This window comes from Nomascus leucogenys, chromosome X (assembly GCF_006542625.1).
Source record: "Nomascus leucogenys isolate Asia chromosome X, Asia_NLE_v1, whole genome shotgun sequence".
NCBI lineage: Eukaryota > Metazoa > Chordata > Mammalia > Primates > Hylobatidae > Nomascus > Nomascus leucogenys.
In genome coordinates, this window is record NC_044406.1 from 52888860 (window position 1) to 52905157 (window position 16298).

Here is a 16298-nt window from a genome sequence, read left to right on the forward strand (position 1 = left end):
CAGGTGGCTAATTTATTGGACAGTGCGTTACCAGCTCTTTCAAGATAAAAATCATGAGGCTTTCTTCATTCCCACTCCAATAGGCCCATATTAAACTTTAGATTTTAATTCTTGAGGGTAAGGATCGGACCTTCCTTCTAGTTGTATCCCCTAGAACAGGAATCAGCAAATTGTAGCCCACGGGTCAAATCTGGCTGCAAATAAAGTTTTATTGGACTATAGCCTTACTCATTCATTTGCATATTGTCTATGCTGCTTTCACACTACAATGGCAAAGGTGACTAGTTGCAACAGAGACTATATGGCCCACAATATAAATAAAATAAAATATTTGCTATCTGGCCCTTTACAGAAAATGTTTGCCTACCACTTCTCTAGAGCAATAATTCCCAAAGTGTGGTTAGTGGACAAACCAATGTCTGGTCAGCAAACTGTTGTCAGTCCACATTGAGAAGAAGTTTGTACCAGAAAGTAAACAGACTTTTTTTTAACAAAGCTTTCTGAATGAAGGAAGCAGTATATTAATTAATAGTCTGACAAGCTTTTTATCCCACTACAACTGTTTGACTTTATTGTACCTTTTGTCACATAATTTTTAAAAATTTTATAACCAAACACATTTATTTTTTATTTAATGGCTTCCAAATTTCCAGCTTACATAAGGCAGTCTCTCTCCTAATTTGTACATATGGTATGTACATTTTCTTGTAGGATTTTATTTTTATATTTGAGCATTTAAACTAATTGGAAGTTTTCATATCATCTAAGTGAGGGCTCCAATTCTATTTTCTCTCATATAGATATCCCGTAGTATCAGAATCATTTAAATCTAGTTTCTCTCACTGAAATGAATGCTCCTTTTCATTTATTAAATCATATTCACTAGAATTTATTTCTGGATTCTTTATTGTTCCACCGACCTATGTATTTCTAAGCAAACATCATATTGAATTGATTTTATAGTTGTATTAATTTTGTATTGCTCCATAACAATATTACCACAAATGTAGAAGCTCAAAACAAAACACATTTATTATCTCATAGTTTCTGTGGGTCAAAAATCTGGGCACAGCTTAGCTGAGTCTTCTGTTTCAGGGTCTTGCAAAGCTTCGATCAAAGCATCAGGCAGGGCTGTAGTCTCATCTGAGGTACAAATGGGGAAGAATCTGCTTCCCAGATCATTTGACTATTGGCAGCATTCAGTTGCTTGCTGGCTACTGAGGGCCTCAGTTTCTTGCTAGCTGTCAGCCAGAGATTGCCCTGAGTTCCTTGCCATGTGTCCCTCTCTACAGGGCAGTTCATAACATAAAAGTTTGATTCTTCAAAGCCAGAAAGGAACAGAGTCTTTCAGCAAGATAGACTTTACAATCTTATGTAATAAAATCATGCACACATAGTCATATGCATTTGATCACTTCATTATATTATATTAATTAGACGACAGTCTCAGGTCTCACCCACACCCAAGCAGAGGGGATTAAACAAGGGCATGAATATCAGGAGGTGAGATTATGAGGGACATCTTATAGTCTATCTGCCACAATAGTATATTCTGATAAGGCACATACTTCTTTTCCTCCCCAAAATATCTCTTGATTTCTCAGGTATTTATTCTTCTATGTAAACAATATAGTTTTATCAAGTACCATCTCTTCCCCCCTCCCCCAAATCCTGTCAGTATTCTATTGGGAAATACATTAAAAACATTTTTAGAAAACTGATATTTTTATGATACTAAATCTCCCCACCCAAGAACATCTGGTATCATTTAATCTGTTCAGATCTCATTTTATGACCCAAGATAGGATTTTATTGTTCTTCATATAAGAGCCTTGCCTTTCTTATTAACTTTATTCTGAAGTAATTATGATTTTTGTTGCTGCTGTGAATGAAATGCCTTCCTCTCTTTCCTAAGGCTTATGCTAAAATAATAAAAAGAAATTAATTGTTGTATATTTCTCTTACATCCATCCATCTTATCAAATTCTCTTAGTAGTTTTTTCCTAACATCTCTTGGGTTATTTAGTTTACAACAACTACATCTGTAAAAAGATAATTTTATCTCTTTCTCCAATGTTAATTTTTTCTTACTGCATTTGCTAGATAAACCAAATCATAGATAATAATGGTAAACAAGAATCTCTGTCCAGTTTCTGATCAAATAATTTTAGTATTTTACTACTTGTTTAAACAAATACTTACTGTTGGTTTTAACATTTGTTGAATGAAAATCATCTTTGTTAATAAAGATAACGGTAGATACTCCACCCTCAAGGAGGTAGAACGTAACTCTTCACGTAAGTGTGGACTGTGCATTGTGATTTTCTTTGAAAGAGTACCATATGAGAAGCGGGGAAAGAGCAACTTTATGGTGGAGAAACCTGACAAATTATCTCGCCCCGGTGATCAAAGTCAATATCAACAGTGATAAATAATGTTAGTGGTATGTATCCTTAATATGATATGATTGAAATAGCACTTTACCTCTGTGGTCTTCTTCCCCAGAGCACATAACTACATTCTAATCATGAAAAAACATCAGGCAAATCCAAATTGAGGGACATTCTACAAAATGCATCACCAGTACCCCTCAAAACTGTTAACAGTCAAAAACAAGAAAAGTCTGAGAAATTGTCACAGCCAAGGGGAGCCTAAGGAGACATGACTACTAAATGCAATATGGGGTAGCCTGTAACAGAAAAAGGATATTAGGTAAAAACTAACAAAATAGGAATGAAGTACAGACTTCTGATAATAAAAATTTATCAATATTGATTAACTATAACAAATGTATCATATTAATGTAAGCTGTTAGTAATAGGGAAAAATAGTGGTATGATATATGGGAACTCTATGCACTATCTCTATAATTTTTCTGTAAACTTAAAGCTGTTCCAAAAAGAAAAGCTTATTTTAAAAAGAATAATGGAAGTCACCAATTCCTTATTTGACTCTAAGTGTCAGACTTATATTTATTCATCCTAGACAGGAATACCTTTATCCCAATGACAGGACCAAACTCAGTGAGTCCTATTTTTGGTTCCTGTTCAAACCACTCTGTTAACTCAGCTCTCTTTGGTAGCAAACTATAAAACCCTACAATTGAATCATTCTTAATTTCCAGGATGGGGAATATTCTGACCAATTTATTCATTTAACAAGTATTGATACAGTACCTCACATGTATAAGAAACTAGGAAAGAAACACTTTACACCCTAAGGAATAATGTTGCCAAAATATATATGTATCACACTTTAGTTTATAAAGCACTTGAATGTTATTTGACCCTCAACACTTGATTGAGGTGGGTAATCATAGATATTCTCAATTCTAAAGAGGAAACTGGGGCTCAGAGAGAATAAGTGATTTGCCTAAGGTCACACAGCAAATGTGCCAGCCGAGACTTCACATTAAGTCTAATTTTAAATCCTCTGCAATAGAATGCAATGGTTAAAAGAATATCAAGTGAGTGATAGAGTTCAAAATATGAAACAGAAATCTGGAGGAGCTAGAAGTCCGCAAAAGCTTCACCAGAAACAGAACTTTAACCCAAATAGAAATGGGGATGTAGAAGGGATGTTTAGCAACATTTTCCACAGTCTTATCAAGCTTTGGGTTCCTTTTCAACCCCAAAGGGGTCTACCTTTGGGAAGTCCTAGTCTAATCCCTGGAAATCATAAACAATCAATTAGTATTTATGGAGTGATTAGAACAATGAACTGATCCAGGAGTTCTACACATCATCATGATGATATTTGAAGAATGAATGGGAATTGAGGTGCAGAAGCAACTTCATTTCACTAAGAAGAATAGCAGTCTAGGTAAGAATAAAAGTCTCTGTATTACTGATGAGAAAAAGATTGATTATTCAATAGCCATGGTAACTAGTAACCACCAGCACCAACTTTTAAACCTATTTGATTGAGGGCAATTCACCTCAGATTAATCATCAATGACAACTCAACTTGCTTCAGGGAACACACTTCTGGAAGCCAATTACAATGAGCTTCACACAATTCAAGGTCAGCCAATCAGCAGCAGACACACTGCAGTGAACATGCTTCTCAGAGTCAATCAACAATAGTCTCACTCAAATAGCCATGCTTCTAAGGTCAAGTTCAACCACTCATGCCTCTGTAACCAAAACACCACTATGTTTCCCAAAAAGATCAGTAATCTGCTTCACTCACAGACTATGCTTAACACAGCTGTCTCTTACTTTGGTAAGTAATGAATTCTGGGTTTCGTTTTACATGTTGGATTATGGTCTCTCTTTGACAGAGGTTTGTCTTTGACAAACCAAGACTTTTCCCTAACTTCTCAGAACAACTATGAAAAAAAATAGATTCCCCCTAAGGAATGGAAACTACTCCAAACTCCAAGAGTTCACTTGAAGACCCTTGCCAAAGACCAATTAAGTGGGTAAGAAAAATGCTACATTGACTACATCTTGTTTTGTGGAATACTCTCCTCAATTCAGCTTTATGGTACCACAGATCATATCATAGGAAAGCATTCATGAGGTAAGAACTCATTTATATCAAATGGCATCACAGCCCCATAGAGCTACATCCCAGGAATCAGAATCACCTTGGGATTTTTTTTTTAACTCACACACCCAGGTTTCTCTTCATATCAATTAAAACTTAAACTCTATGAGATAGGACTGAGAATCTGTGTTTTTAAATGTCCTTGGTGATTCTGATACCCATTGCTTTAGTCAGGAATGATTAGCATAGTCTCCTAAGAGTGCAAGGCCATTTTGGTTTACTGAGAGACACTGCAGGCCTGGTTCCAGACTCTCAGGCAACGAAGACCAAATCAATATTGCCAGTACTAGGTTAGATACTCTGTAGCTACCTGCAGATCCAGGAGGCTCAAGTGAACCAAGCCTGCTATTATCTACTGAGTTCTCCCTGGATCAATGTTTCTCAATCCTAATTGCACAGCTGAATCACCTGGGAGCATATTTTAGCATATCAATTCTGGCACTCCGTCCAGACCAATTGAATCAGAATCTCTTAGGATGGGGTCTAAGTATCTTCTTTAGGGCCCCTTAGGCAATTCTATGGGCAAACAGGGTGAGAATCACTGATCTAGACTGTTCACCAGTACCTGTGTCTGACTCATCTCATCATCCTCTAGTATAAGGCACCTGGAATTTCTCCTAGAAACAGATGATGATGGGAAAATCCCACTATATCTTGTAGAAAGCACCAAAGAAAATCTTCCAGAGTCGAAATGTGATGTTTAAACTATTTTAAATGCTTTACACTAAAAGCCCAGACTTCACCACTATGCAATATATATATGTAACAAAACTGCACTTGTATTCCCTAAATCTATAAAAGTAATAATAAATGTTTTAAAAGGCAATAAACAAATAAATAAAATGCTTACCTGTTTAACTGATCAAATAACCAAAAGGAAAAACAAAATAAAGAAAACCCTCTCCTTTTTCCTCTACATCCTTTTCTTGATGAATAGTGAGGTTCTGCAGTAAGATGAAAAAAATTTTCAGCCAAGAATGAAAATCATTCTGTTATGGCAAGGGGAATAACAGCCAAAATAAGAAATTTAAGAGCAGCATTCCAAAAATCTGCTTGCAATGAGGAGGTAACTCAGAATGGAAGCTGCTGTGATGGAACTAAAGGAGAAAAAGACATCAGAATATATTTTTAAAGTCTGTTTCAAATGGGTTTAGCAGTGCATTAGTCATCTATGTCAAGAGTTTAACATGTTTAAACAAAGAAACACAGTCACAATGACTTTCAATTTTCAGCACCTTCTGAGGTGCTTACTTAAAGCAGTATATAAAGAACAATCACTGAATAAGTAATGCAACTCACAACAGGGTCAAATCAAGAACTCTAGTTGTGATTAGAATGGAGAAGAGTATTTCATTCTATTTAGACCAAAATTCAGCTAATTTCTAAGCAACGACTAAGTGAAAAAGACTTAATGTTCCCCAAATGTTATAAAAGGTAGTTCACACATCCTAACTGTATATTGCATATGGTAAATTAAGTTGATAAAATAAGAAAAAACTCCAGATTATAATGTACAAGTCCCACAATAACCATGAAGGGTTATCACTGTAGTAAAAGAAAAACTGCCAAGCAATAATCAGTTTAACATCAAGGTCCTCTCCCCAACACACACACCACACTATAAACACTAAATTAATCCAGCAAGGTCTGAATTAGGTCAGAAGACACATGGGACTTCATCTGGTGGGAAGAAATAAGAAGGGCAGAAAAAGCAGCAGCAACCTTCAGAGCTTCATTTCCATTTGTCCGGTCGCTGATGACCAGATGACCTTACAGAGGATGTGTCTTAGTAAGCCTGTTCCAACTTAGAACGCTTCTCTTGAAATCCAAAAGCTTTTTAAAAATTGAAAACTGGGTACCAATATTTATTAGAATAGCCTGACTATTGCTGTTTTAGATGCTGTATTCAATCACTCACAATCAACTGGGTATTTAATTAGTACCATCTAATGTAGAGATAAAGCTATAAAGGACTTCCAGTTAAAGATGACGGATTGAACACATCCATTTACCTTGGCTATCTCCCAAAACTCCACTGAAATGACACTAAAAGAATGTTTTTAACTTACAATAACAAAGAGAGGAGACAACCACAAAGATCTCTTCAAAGCTGAGAAAAAGCCAAATCTTATGGCAGCTGTGAGAGAAGCACAAAATAAAATATTTGCACCCGAACAGCCCCAAAAGACTCAGGGGTTAGCAGCTCCATGCACACCTGGAAGTAGGGAGGAAAGGGGAGCTAAAATAAGTAGGTTCCAGTAAGAGATTTTCGAAAAACAATTAGATTCCCCACCCCCACCCCTGCCACCAACTTCCTGTCTCTGGCCTCTACTCATTCTACTATAGGTTCAGATATTTATTCTTTGGAGGGTGAAAGAGTTGGTCTCTGAACTGGGGAATATAAGCACAGTGGACATGGATTCTACACCAGAAACAGGGGCTTAAGCAAAGGTTTATATACTGTATATAGAGACTTCTATATTCTCACCTTCTTTACTCAGAGAGCAATTAGAAGATTCTTCTGTAGGATATCTGATGAGACCAAAAGAAAAGACCTAAAGATATTGACCTTGGTCCTAAAACTCAACTGCCCAGCCAAATCACCCAAATTACAATTGATAAACACCTACTTCAGGCTAAGAGCTTCCAATCAGCTTCGTAGTGCCCCCTCTTAAACATGTACAGAAAAGAGAGCAAAACATGACCATAAATTTGAGGTAAGCCTGTAATATGCCAGAAAACAGAACAGTCTGAAGGAAACTATGTAGGAAGAAGCAAACTCAAAAAAATTACTAATATTTTCAGAGAGATATTAAAACTATATTACACTCATGAAACAAAAACAGGATGCTAGAAAAAAAGAACATTCAGACCTCATAAAGCAGCTTCTAGAAATTAACATATGAAACAAATGAAAAATGCAATAGCAGCAAGATAAAGTGGAAGTGATCTCCCAGAAATAGAACAAAAAGAAAAAGAGGTAGAAAATAGAAGGGGAGAAAATTAGAAGATTAGTCTAGGAGGTCCAACATCCAAATAGGACAGAAAAAAAATGAAGGTAAAGAAAACAAAAAACAAAATAAAATTTCCCCAAACTCAAGGACCAGATTGAAAGGTATACAGAAAATTTCCAGATTGAAAGGGTACCCAGGAAATAGTTAAAAATAGACATATACCAGAGCATATTGTTGTGAAATTTCAGAGCAAGCAAGAGATTGTAACGACTTTCAGAGAAGAAAAGCAGGATTCAAGAAGAATCAGAATAACATCTGATTTGTCAACACTAACAACAAGAACAAGACTTGGAATAGGGAGAGACAGAAAAATTCTGAGGATAAATGATTTCCAAACTACAATTCTACACTAAGCCAAACGATCAAATTAAGTGCAAGAGAAAAATAAGATTTTCATACCTGTAAGAGCTCAAAAAATTAACCCCCAATACATCATTTTTTCCAGAAAATTATTAAACTTGCTCTACCAAAATAAAAAAAAAAAAAAAACACCAAGGAAGAGAAAGACATGACATCTCAAAAACCGAGGATCCAACATAAAAGGAGACAGGATTCACCAGGATGATGGTGAAGGGAGACTATATTGATGTCCACTGTTTCAAAGGCCCAGAAAATACTAGTCCAGATTGAAGATCAGAAAGCTTTGGGAGAAATGCCTCCAAGAACAAGAATCTGATATGACACATGAAGTGTTTGAACAGACTGAGTAAAGAAACAGATCTTGGGGAAAGTACAGGGATAAATTAGGAGTGAGCATGGCAACTAAAAAGCAAAGGACCAAACAAGGCAATTCTTAACTGCAGAGAAAACAAAAACTATGCAAGTAATCATAATATACACACTACATGGCTCAGCTGTGACTAGGTTTACCTAGTCATATTAATGAAATCACTGACGACCACTCTAACCAAAATATGACAACGATAAAATGATATATTAGGGTCTACTACAATATAGGGAAGATACGAGTATGGGAGAAAGGGGCAGGAGAGCTAAATCTTCATCTTCCATAGTGGGAAGACAGTACATAACATCTAAAACTGAAAAGTTGAGAAATAGAATACATGTGTCATTTTAAAATGCAGGTAAAATGCCAAAAGCAGCAGCTAGTAAACGTTGGTACACATTCTATTGACTACTCAATACCTGCCATGTAATAGACATTCAGTGAATGACTGAATCGTATTGATGTGCAAAAGAATAACTATAAACTAAAGTATGTGCCTAATATGGTTTGGCTGTGTCCCCACTCAAATCTCATTTTGAATTGTAGCTCCCATAATTCCCACTTGTTGTGGGAGGGACCCAGTGGGAGATAACTGAATTATGAAGGTAGGTTTTTCCTATGCTGTTCTCGTGATAGTGAGTAAGTCTCACAAGATCTGATGGTTTTGTAAATGGGAGTTCCCCTGCACGATCTTTCCTGCCTACCACCATGTAAGATGTAACTTTGCTGCTCATTCGCCTTCAGCCATGATTTTGGGGCCTCCCCAGCCATGTGGAACCATGAGTCAATTAAACCCCTTTCCTTTATAAATTACACAGTCTCAGGTATGTCTTTATTAGCAGCTTAACAACAGACTAATACAGTGCCCAAATTCAAACACTCTTTAAAATGTTAGGAGTTGCTCTTTAAGATTTTTCCCTCTATTTATATCCCAAGTACCTAAACTTTCTGGACAAAAAAAAAAAAAAAATTGTTTTAAATTATTTTTCCAAAAAAGATGAGTGATGTTTCTCAAATGAAAAACAAATCGCTGATATTTACCATAGAAGAATTTGATAGCACTATTGATAAGCTAATTACCTCCTTAGATAATCAAGGAAGAAATCAGGCCCAATATACACTTGAATTAAGCAAGGGAAATTTCTCTTCACACATGGTGGATTTAAATCTTAGCTTAGAACTCAGATGAGTATTTAAAATATATTAAAAATGTGTAAATAAAACAAAAATTCACCTGGTAAGCAAAATATTTATTACATTTCTTTGCTTGATCTTGAAACAGTTACATTGGTTGTGAAGAAAGGATATTTTGTTATATACATAGGGCAAGATCTTTTTTATTCATGCTTAACAAATTCTAATTAAAAATTTAAATAACCAAAATGTCTGTCAAACTAACTGATCACAAAAATATAATGATTGAACTATCATTAGGATAAGCAAGTCCTTGTAAAATCTGCTATTCCATCTTTTCACACATTTATTGGAGGAGCACATTTAAATCACTACAGGTAGACTAGAAATAACACTGTTTTAAAAAAACTTCCCCATTGAGGTGAGTTGAAATAAATAACTGAGCCCAAGAGTAGTCAATAAAATTTCATTTATTAATTAATTCATTCATTAAAGAAATAAGTATTTAGTGAGTAAACCTACTATGAGCCTGACATTGTTTGCTAGTCTTTAAAGCACAGGATAACTTACTCCTAGGTGTGTTTTTCCCTCCTCTTCCATAAACCTGAAAATAAAACATACAAATCAAGAGAAATGAAGGATCAGTTTACACAGCATTCAGGTGATATTATTTAACCAAAAGACAAATCATCCCATCTATTTGAACACAATTATATAAAGAGGTACCTACCTTTCGTCTTCAAATAATTATATAGTACACAATAGAGAATGTTTTTCTTCTCACGTGATTGTGTTGCACATGCCCTGCTACGGTGGTTCCAAACACCAATAAATATACAGAGTTTTGCATAACGCTCCATTTTTTCTTCACAGGACTTACTGCTATGTAAGTCCAGTAGTGCAGAGGTTCGTGGCACTGTTGACATTTTGAGCAAGGCAATTCTTTGTTGTGAGGGGTTGTCTCGTGTACTGTAGGATGTTTAGCAGCATCTGTGGCCTCTACCCACAAAAGGCCAGTATCATCCTCCCCTCCAGCTATGGCCAAAAATGTCTCCAGCCATTGCCAAATATGGGAGGGGGGCAAAACTGCCCCCTTTTGAGAACCACCACTTTAGAGAAACACCTCAGAGAGAGAGTGTGATTATAGACAGAAGAGAAAGCCAGATAAAACAATAATCTCTCTTTCAAAAGTGTAGACTTCTGGTTTAACATATGCTCAAGTATGTCAACCTTTATGATGCTACTGCTCTACCACCATTTTAAGTTCAAATGCCTTCTAGTTCTAAATCTAAATTAAGGTAAAGAAAGGGAAAAATTCCTATTAAAACAACTCACGAACACAAAGGAAATAATTCTGTCTAATCTTTCCTCCACCTTCCACTTTAAAGAACACCAAGGTCGGCCAGGTGCAGTGGCTCACGCCTGTAATCCCAGCACTTTGGGAGGCTGAGGCGGGCGGATCACGAGGTCAAGGGATCGAGACCATCCTGGCCCACATGGTGAAACCCCGTCTCTACTAAAAATACAAAAATTAGCTGGGCGTGGTGGCGCGCGCCTGTATTCCCAGCTACTCGGCAGGCTGAGGCAGGAGAATCACTTGAACCCAGGAGGCGGAGGTTGCAGTGAGCCGAGATCGCACCACTGCACTCCAGCCTGGGCAACACAGCGAGACTCTGCCTCAAACAAACAAACAAACAAGACCACCAAGGTCATCTTTTTGTAAACTACCTAGCATAGTCCCAGAAGTTTTGACAAATATTTGAGTACCTACTATGTGTCAGACATAGTTCTAAGTGCTGAAGAAAGATTTACCAATTGCATTTACTGAACTGAGAAATAATTCTTATAAACATTTAACAGGTAAATATTTGTGACGTTGGTTTTGGCAAAGGATTCTCAAATATGACACCAAAAGCATAAACAAAAAAAGAAAAAAATAGGTAAAATGGACTTCACAAAAATAAACTTTTGTACTTCAAAGGACACCATCTAAAGATAACCCACAAAATAGGAGAAAACACTTGTAAATCACGCATCTGATAAGGGACTTGTACCCAGAATATATAAAGGGCTCTTACTACTTAATATAAAAAAACCCCACATCTTAAGATGGTCAAAGGATATGAATAAATATTTCTTCAAGAAAGATACACAAATGACCAACAAGCACATAAAAAAGACAATCAGCATCATTACACATCAGGGAAATTCATACCAGAACCACAATGAGATACCACCTTCACACCTGCTAAGGCTATAATGAAAAAGTCAGGCAATAACAAATGTTGGCAAGGATGTGGAGAAATTGGAATCCTCATGGTCAAAGGGAAGGAGTACTTTGCTTTGTGAAACAGGCTGGCAGTTCTTCAAACAATTAAACTTAGAATTACCATGTGACCTAGCAATTCAACTCCCAGGTACATACCCAATAGAAATGAAGACATGTTCACACAAAAATTTGTACATAAATGTTTATAGCACCATTATTCATGATAGCTAAATGACCCAATCAACTCAAATGTCCCCAACAGACAAATGGATAAACAAAATGTGCTATAATCATCCAATGGAATATTATTCCACCATAAAAAGGAATGAAGTACTGATATACACTACAACATGGATGAACCTTGAAGTAATTATGCTGAGTGAAAAAAACAGTCACAAAAGGGCAACTATTGTATGATTACATTTATATGAAATGCCTGCAATATGGAAATCTCTAGAGACAGAAAGTAGTGGTTGCTTAGGGCTGACAGGGGGTGGGCATGAGGGTGGGAAGTTGAAATTGGGGGGTAAACGGGATAACAGCTAAAGAAACGGGTTTCTTGTGAAATGATGCAATGTTCTAAAATTGACTGGGGTGATGGTTGCACATATCTATGAATATACTAAATATACAGAAATATATACCACTTATATACTAAAATATGTGCTACTTATACTAAAACTCACTGAATCGTATACTTTAAATAGGTGGCTTTTATGGCATGTGAATCATGCCTCAATAAGGCTACTTAAAAATAATGTCTTGTTTAAAATATCCTCACACATCTGAAGAGATCTTATTCTTTTGGTTGTAAGTATGAAATGATTACAACAACCAAAGCCAGAACTGGCTTTGGTATTTAAACCATTGAAAATGTTCCAGGTGAACATTTAAGACTAAGAAAATCTTGAAAGTAGAAAAAATTAAAATGAAGGCATCAAGGAACTTCCGGAGGACATAAAATGCAGTGATTGTTTAAGATGTATTGGGGGCATTAAGGAATTAGATTCATAGGGGTGGAATGTAAGCAAGGAGAGTTAAAGTGCTCATATGAAAAGCCTCAGCCTGGAAGACCCCCTTCTTTACCAGCTTGCAGTGATTCTGAAAGAACAATATTTCTTCATGTGCACTGTACACCTTATTTTTAAGGAAGCTAAAAATACCCCCCCATATGATTTACTCCAGTAACAAATAGGAAGTCAAGTAAATGATAAAGGGCCAAACAAAAAGAGATTTAAGGAAACACATAAAAAGCTAAACCAGTTCCCAGGAATGGCTACTGGGAAGTTTCAGCAATCAGCATGTGTTATTGCTTTTTACAGGCAGAGCATAAGATGATATGATCCGTGCATAGCTCACAATTCCACTACTGAGACATTTCAACCTGTGTCGTTGTCAGTCCAAATAAAGTCCGTTTCTGTGTTTGCCTTGTGCAATATGCCAGTTAATCTATCCTAGCTCATTGCAGAGTTCCTGCTATGTGTGGTCTGGGGAGTCCATACCTTCCCAGACTTGAAGAACCACCAACGCCAGCGATAAGGAAATGTCCGGGTGCATTAGGAATATTTTTGATCCTCAATAAATCTCTGCTTCTTCCTTGACCACTGCAAACAGTCTGGTTTGCCATCTAGCTGATTCTCGGTACCTCATACAGCACTGTGCTCCAGTTTCAAAGCAAAATTAGGGCTAATGTGTGGTGGTGGGTGAGGGGCGGGGGTGGGGGGTGCAAGAAGAAAACAACCAAAGGTTGAACTGGCTTTTCCTACAGAGCCTCAGATTTCAAAATGACTGCCGTCGAAGCTAAAATGACCCAGATTTGGGGGACAAGGGGGGAAGAGGGTCGATATTCATTCCCCTGTGGGGTAGCTGTAGCTTGATTATGGGAGTAAGGAACTAGGGAAGACGGGGTCATCTACATGAAAAGAGAAATAACGGGGAATGGTCTTCAAGTACCACGCACCTCTCTCAGTGAATCACTGCAGTGTCAGCCCTGCACTGATTCCATGATTTGCCAAACAGGATGAGGTAAGGCACAAGCCTGGAGCCCCCTCCTCCTTCTCCTCCTCCTCCCCCTCCTCCTCCTCCTCCCCCTCCCCCGCGCAGAAAGGCGCATCCCTCCCCGAGGTGCACCACGCAGCCCCCCGCAGCCCTGGCTGAGGGGTGACGTCACCCTTCTGCATTGAGCTTCAAGGACCGGCGGCAGCACTGGATAGATGGGGAGTAGAGTTGGGGCGCTATCTCTATCACCAACTGGAGCGGACCCTCCGCCAGGGCGCTGCGGATTGTGCTCATGCAGTGACAGAACGACCAGATAGGGAGTGTAAAGATGCAGGGAGGTGGGAAAGGAATCCAAAGACTCATCTCTTGGGTCACCAAGAAACCTCAAAGATGCCCCCGGCTTATGTAAGACCCTCTCCCTTTCGTGCGCCTCCACGCGGTGACAACGCCTGCTCCCCATCGTGCGCTTGGGAGACTTCGGTCGCCCTTGCCCAGCCAGGCAGGCAAGGTGCTTCTGGTGCCTCCCTCCCGCAGCCCCGTGGGGTCGGGAATAACTGGGAATCTGAGATTAAACCCCACGCTCCCGTGTCCTCTCCCCGCCACAGGTTAGGTCCAAGAGGCGCCGCGAACCGGCTGGTAGGGGAAAGGAGAGAAGGGTGTACAGCGAGGAAAACAGACGAATAAACCCGCAACTTTCCCCAGGAGCTGACCCTATCCCGGGAGATTAAAAAAGAAACTAATGCATTAACATTTTTTTTTGGAAGGTCGACAACCTGCAGTCACCGACACTACGCAGCTCCTTGCAGCCTGCGCGGAGCGAGGTCTAGGGTTCCAGCAGCCCCGACCCGCACCCTGCCAACCCGCATCCCCGACCCAGCACCCCGCGCCTGTCTCCTTAAAGAGGGGTCCGAGATTTGATTTTTGGTTTGGGTTTTCCTCCCCACTTCTTTTCTCAGAGCATCATCACACGGACCGATGAACAGCGACTCGGCCACCGGCCCGGCGTGGGCACTTACCCAGAAGACGAAGGAGTAGATGATGAGGAGGGTTTTGAGACAGGTTATCACAGGTTTGGTCTCCATTCTCCTCGATGCCATACTACAGAGCTCCGGCGGCGGCGGCGGCGGCAGGCGGCGGGCGGGCGCGCGGGAGGGGGAAGAGGCGGGGCGGGGCGGGGCGGCGCGGGGCGGGGGCGCGTGCCGCGAGAGGCCTCGTGAGCGCGCAGGCGAGGCCGTGCGCGTGCGTGAGCGCGCACCGCGCGAGGCTCCTACTGAAAAAGCCGGGCCGGGCAGTAACTGCGCATGCGGGAAACGCCGCCCGCGTCCGCAATACAGCGCAGGCTTAGAGCGCCAGCGGAGGAGAGACGCGAGGCCAGGCGAGGCGACACGGGGCGCGGCAGGACATGGGGGAGGGAATGGGAGAATTTAGAGGCCGGGTCAGAGGTCACGGGAACCTCTCCCAGTCCGCCCTGGCATTTAGATTTCTGCTTTGTACACAGTTGGGCGTTACATTTGCAGGTATGCCTGCACCTGGCTATGGGAAGTTTACGGGTGCCCCCCTCCCCGTCAGTCACGTTTCTGCATTTTGACACCCGCCAGGGCCTTCTCACATGGAAGTGGCCCAGTGGTCATGTCCTTGGCAACCAGCAGGCCTCGTTTGTGCCAGAAACAGACTGTGACAGGTGTCCAGAGATACAGCTGGAGGGATGAGCAGGAACCCCGGAGCTCAGACAGACCCCAAATCCTCGCCACCACAGGTATCTGCAGGCTCCTCCATTTTTTAGATTTGTCTTACATTTTGAAATAATCAAACGAAATGACAAGAAAGGTCTGTATGAGGCGTCATTCTTGCTGCACATACAATGTTTAACAGATGACAGGAAAATGTTTAATATGCCTGAGAATCATTTGCAGCATGCTAACAAGTACAGTCCACCTCCCTCCTGTAAAGGAAAGCCGCACTGAGGTCAAAAAATAATGTTCACAACCAATTTGGAGTTCCTCAAAAAGTTGAACAGAGTTTGCATATGATCCAGCAACTCCATTCCTGGGTATTTACCCAAGAGAAATGAAAATATATGCCCACACAAAACCATATACATGAATGTTTATAGCGGCATTATTCACAATAGCCAAAAATTGGAAACAACTCAAATGTCTGTCAGCTGATGAGTGGATGACCAAAATTCGGTGCATCCATACAACGGAAAATTATTCAGCCACAAAAAAGAATGAAGTACTACTGATAAATGCTGCAACGTGGATGAACCTTGAAAATATGCTAAGCGAAAGAAGCCAGACACAAAAGACCACATATTGAATGATTCATGTATAGGAAATATCCAAAATAGACAAATCCATAGAGACAGAAAAGAGATTAGTGGTTGCAGCGAGTGGGAGGCAGGAATGAGGAGTGACTCTTAATGGGTAAGCGGCTTCTTTTTAGATTAATGAGAATGTTCTAGAATTACATAGTGATGATAGTTGCACAATACTGTGAATTACTAAAAACCACTGAGTTGTATACTTTAAGAGGATGACTTTTATGATATATTAATTATATCACAATAAAAATGTACATTCCACCCAGATATGGTTTGTAGAGG

At 39.4% G+C, this 16298-nt stretch overlaps 1 protein-coding gene across 1 annotated transcript in view; it reads right to left on the minus strand.

Moving 5' to 3' along the window:
* Window positions 1-14965, minus strand: part of TSPAN7 (tetraspanin 7) — a 125653-nt gene extending 110688 nt beyond the window's left edge. The window contains exon 1 of the mRNA XM_003270994.1: window positions 14710-14965. Coding sequence (XP_003271042.1) covers window positions 14710-14790 — 81 coding nt within the window. The 5' untranslated portion in view covers window positions 14791-14965. The remainder of the gene's footprint in view (window positions 1-14709) is intronic.
* Between the last annotated feature and the right edge of the window lie 1333 nt (window positions 14966-16298).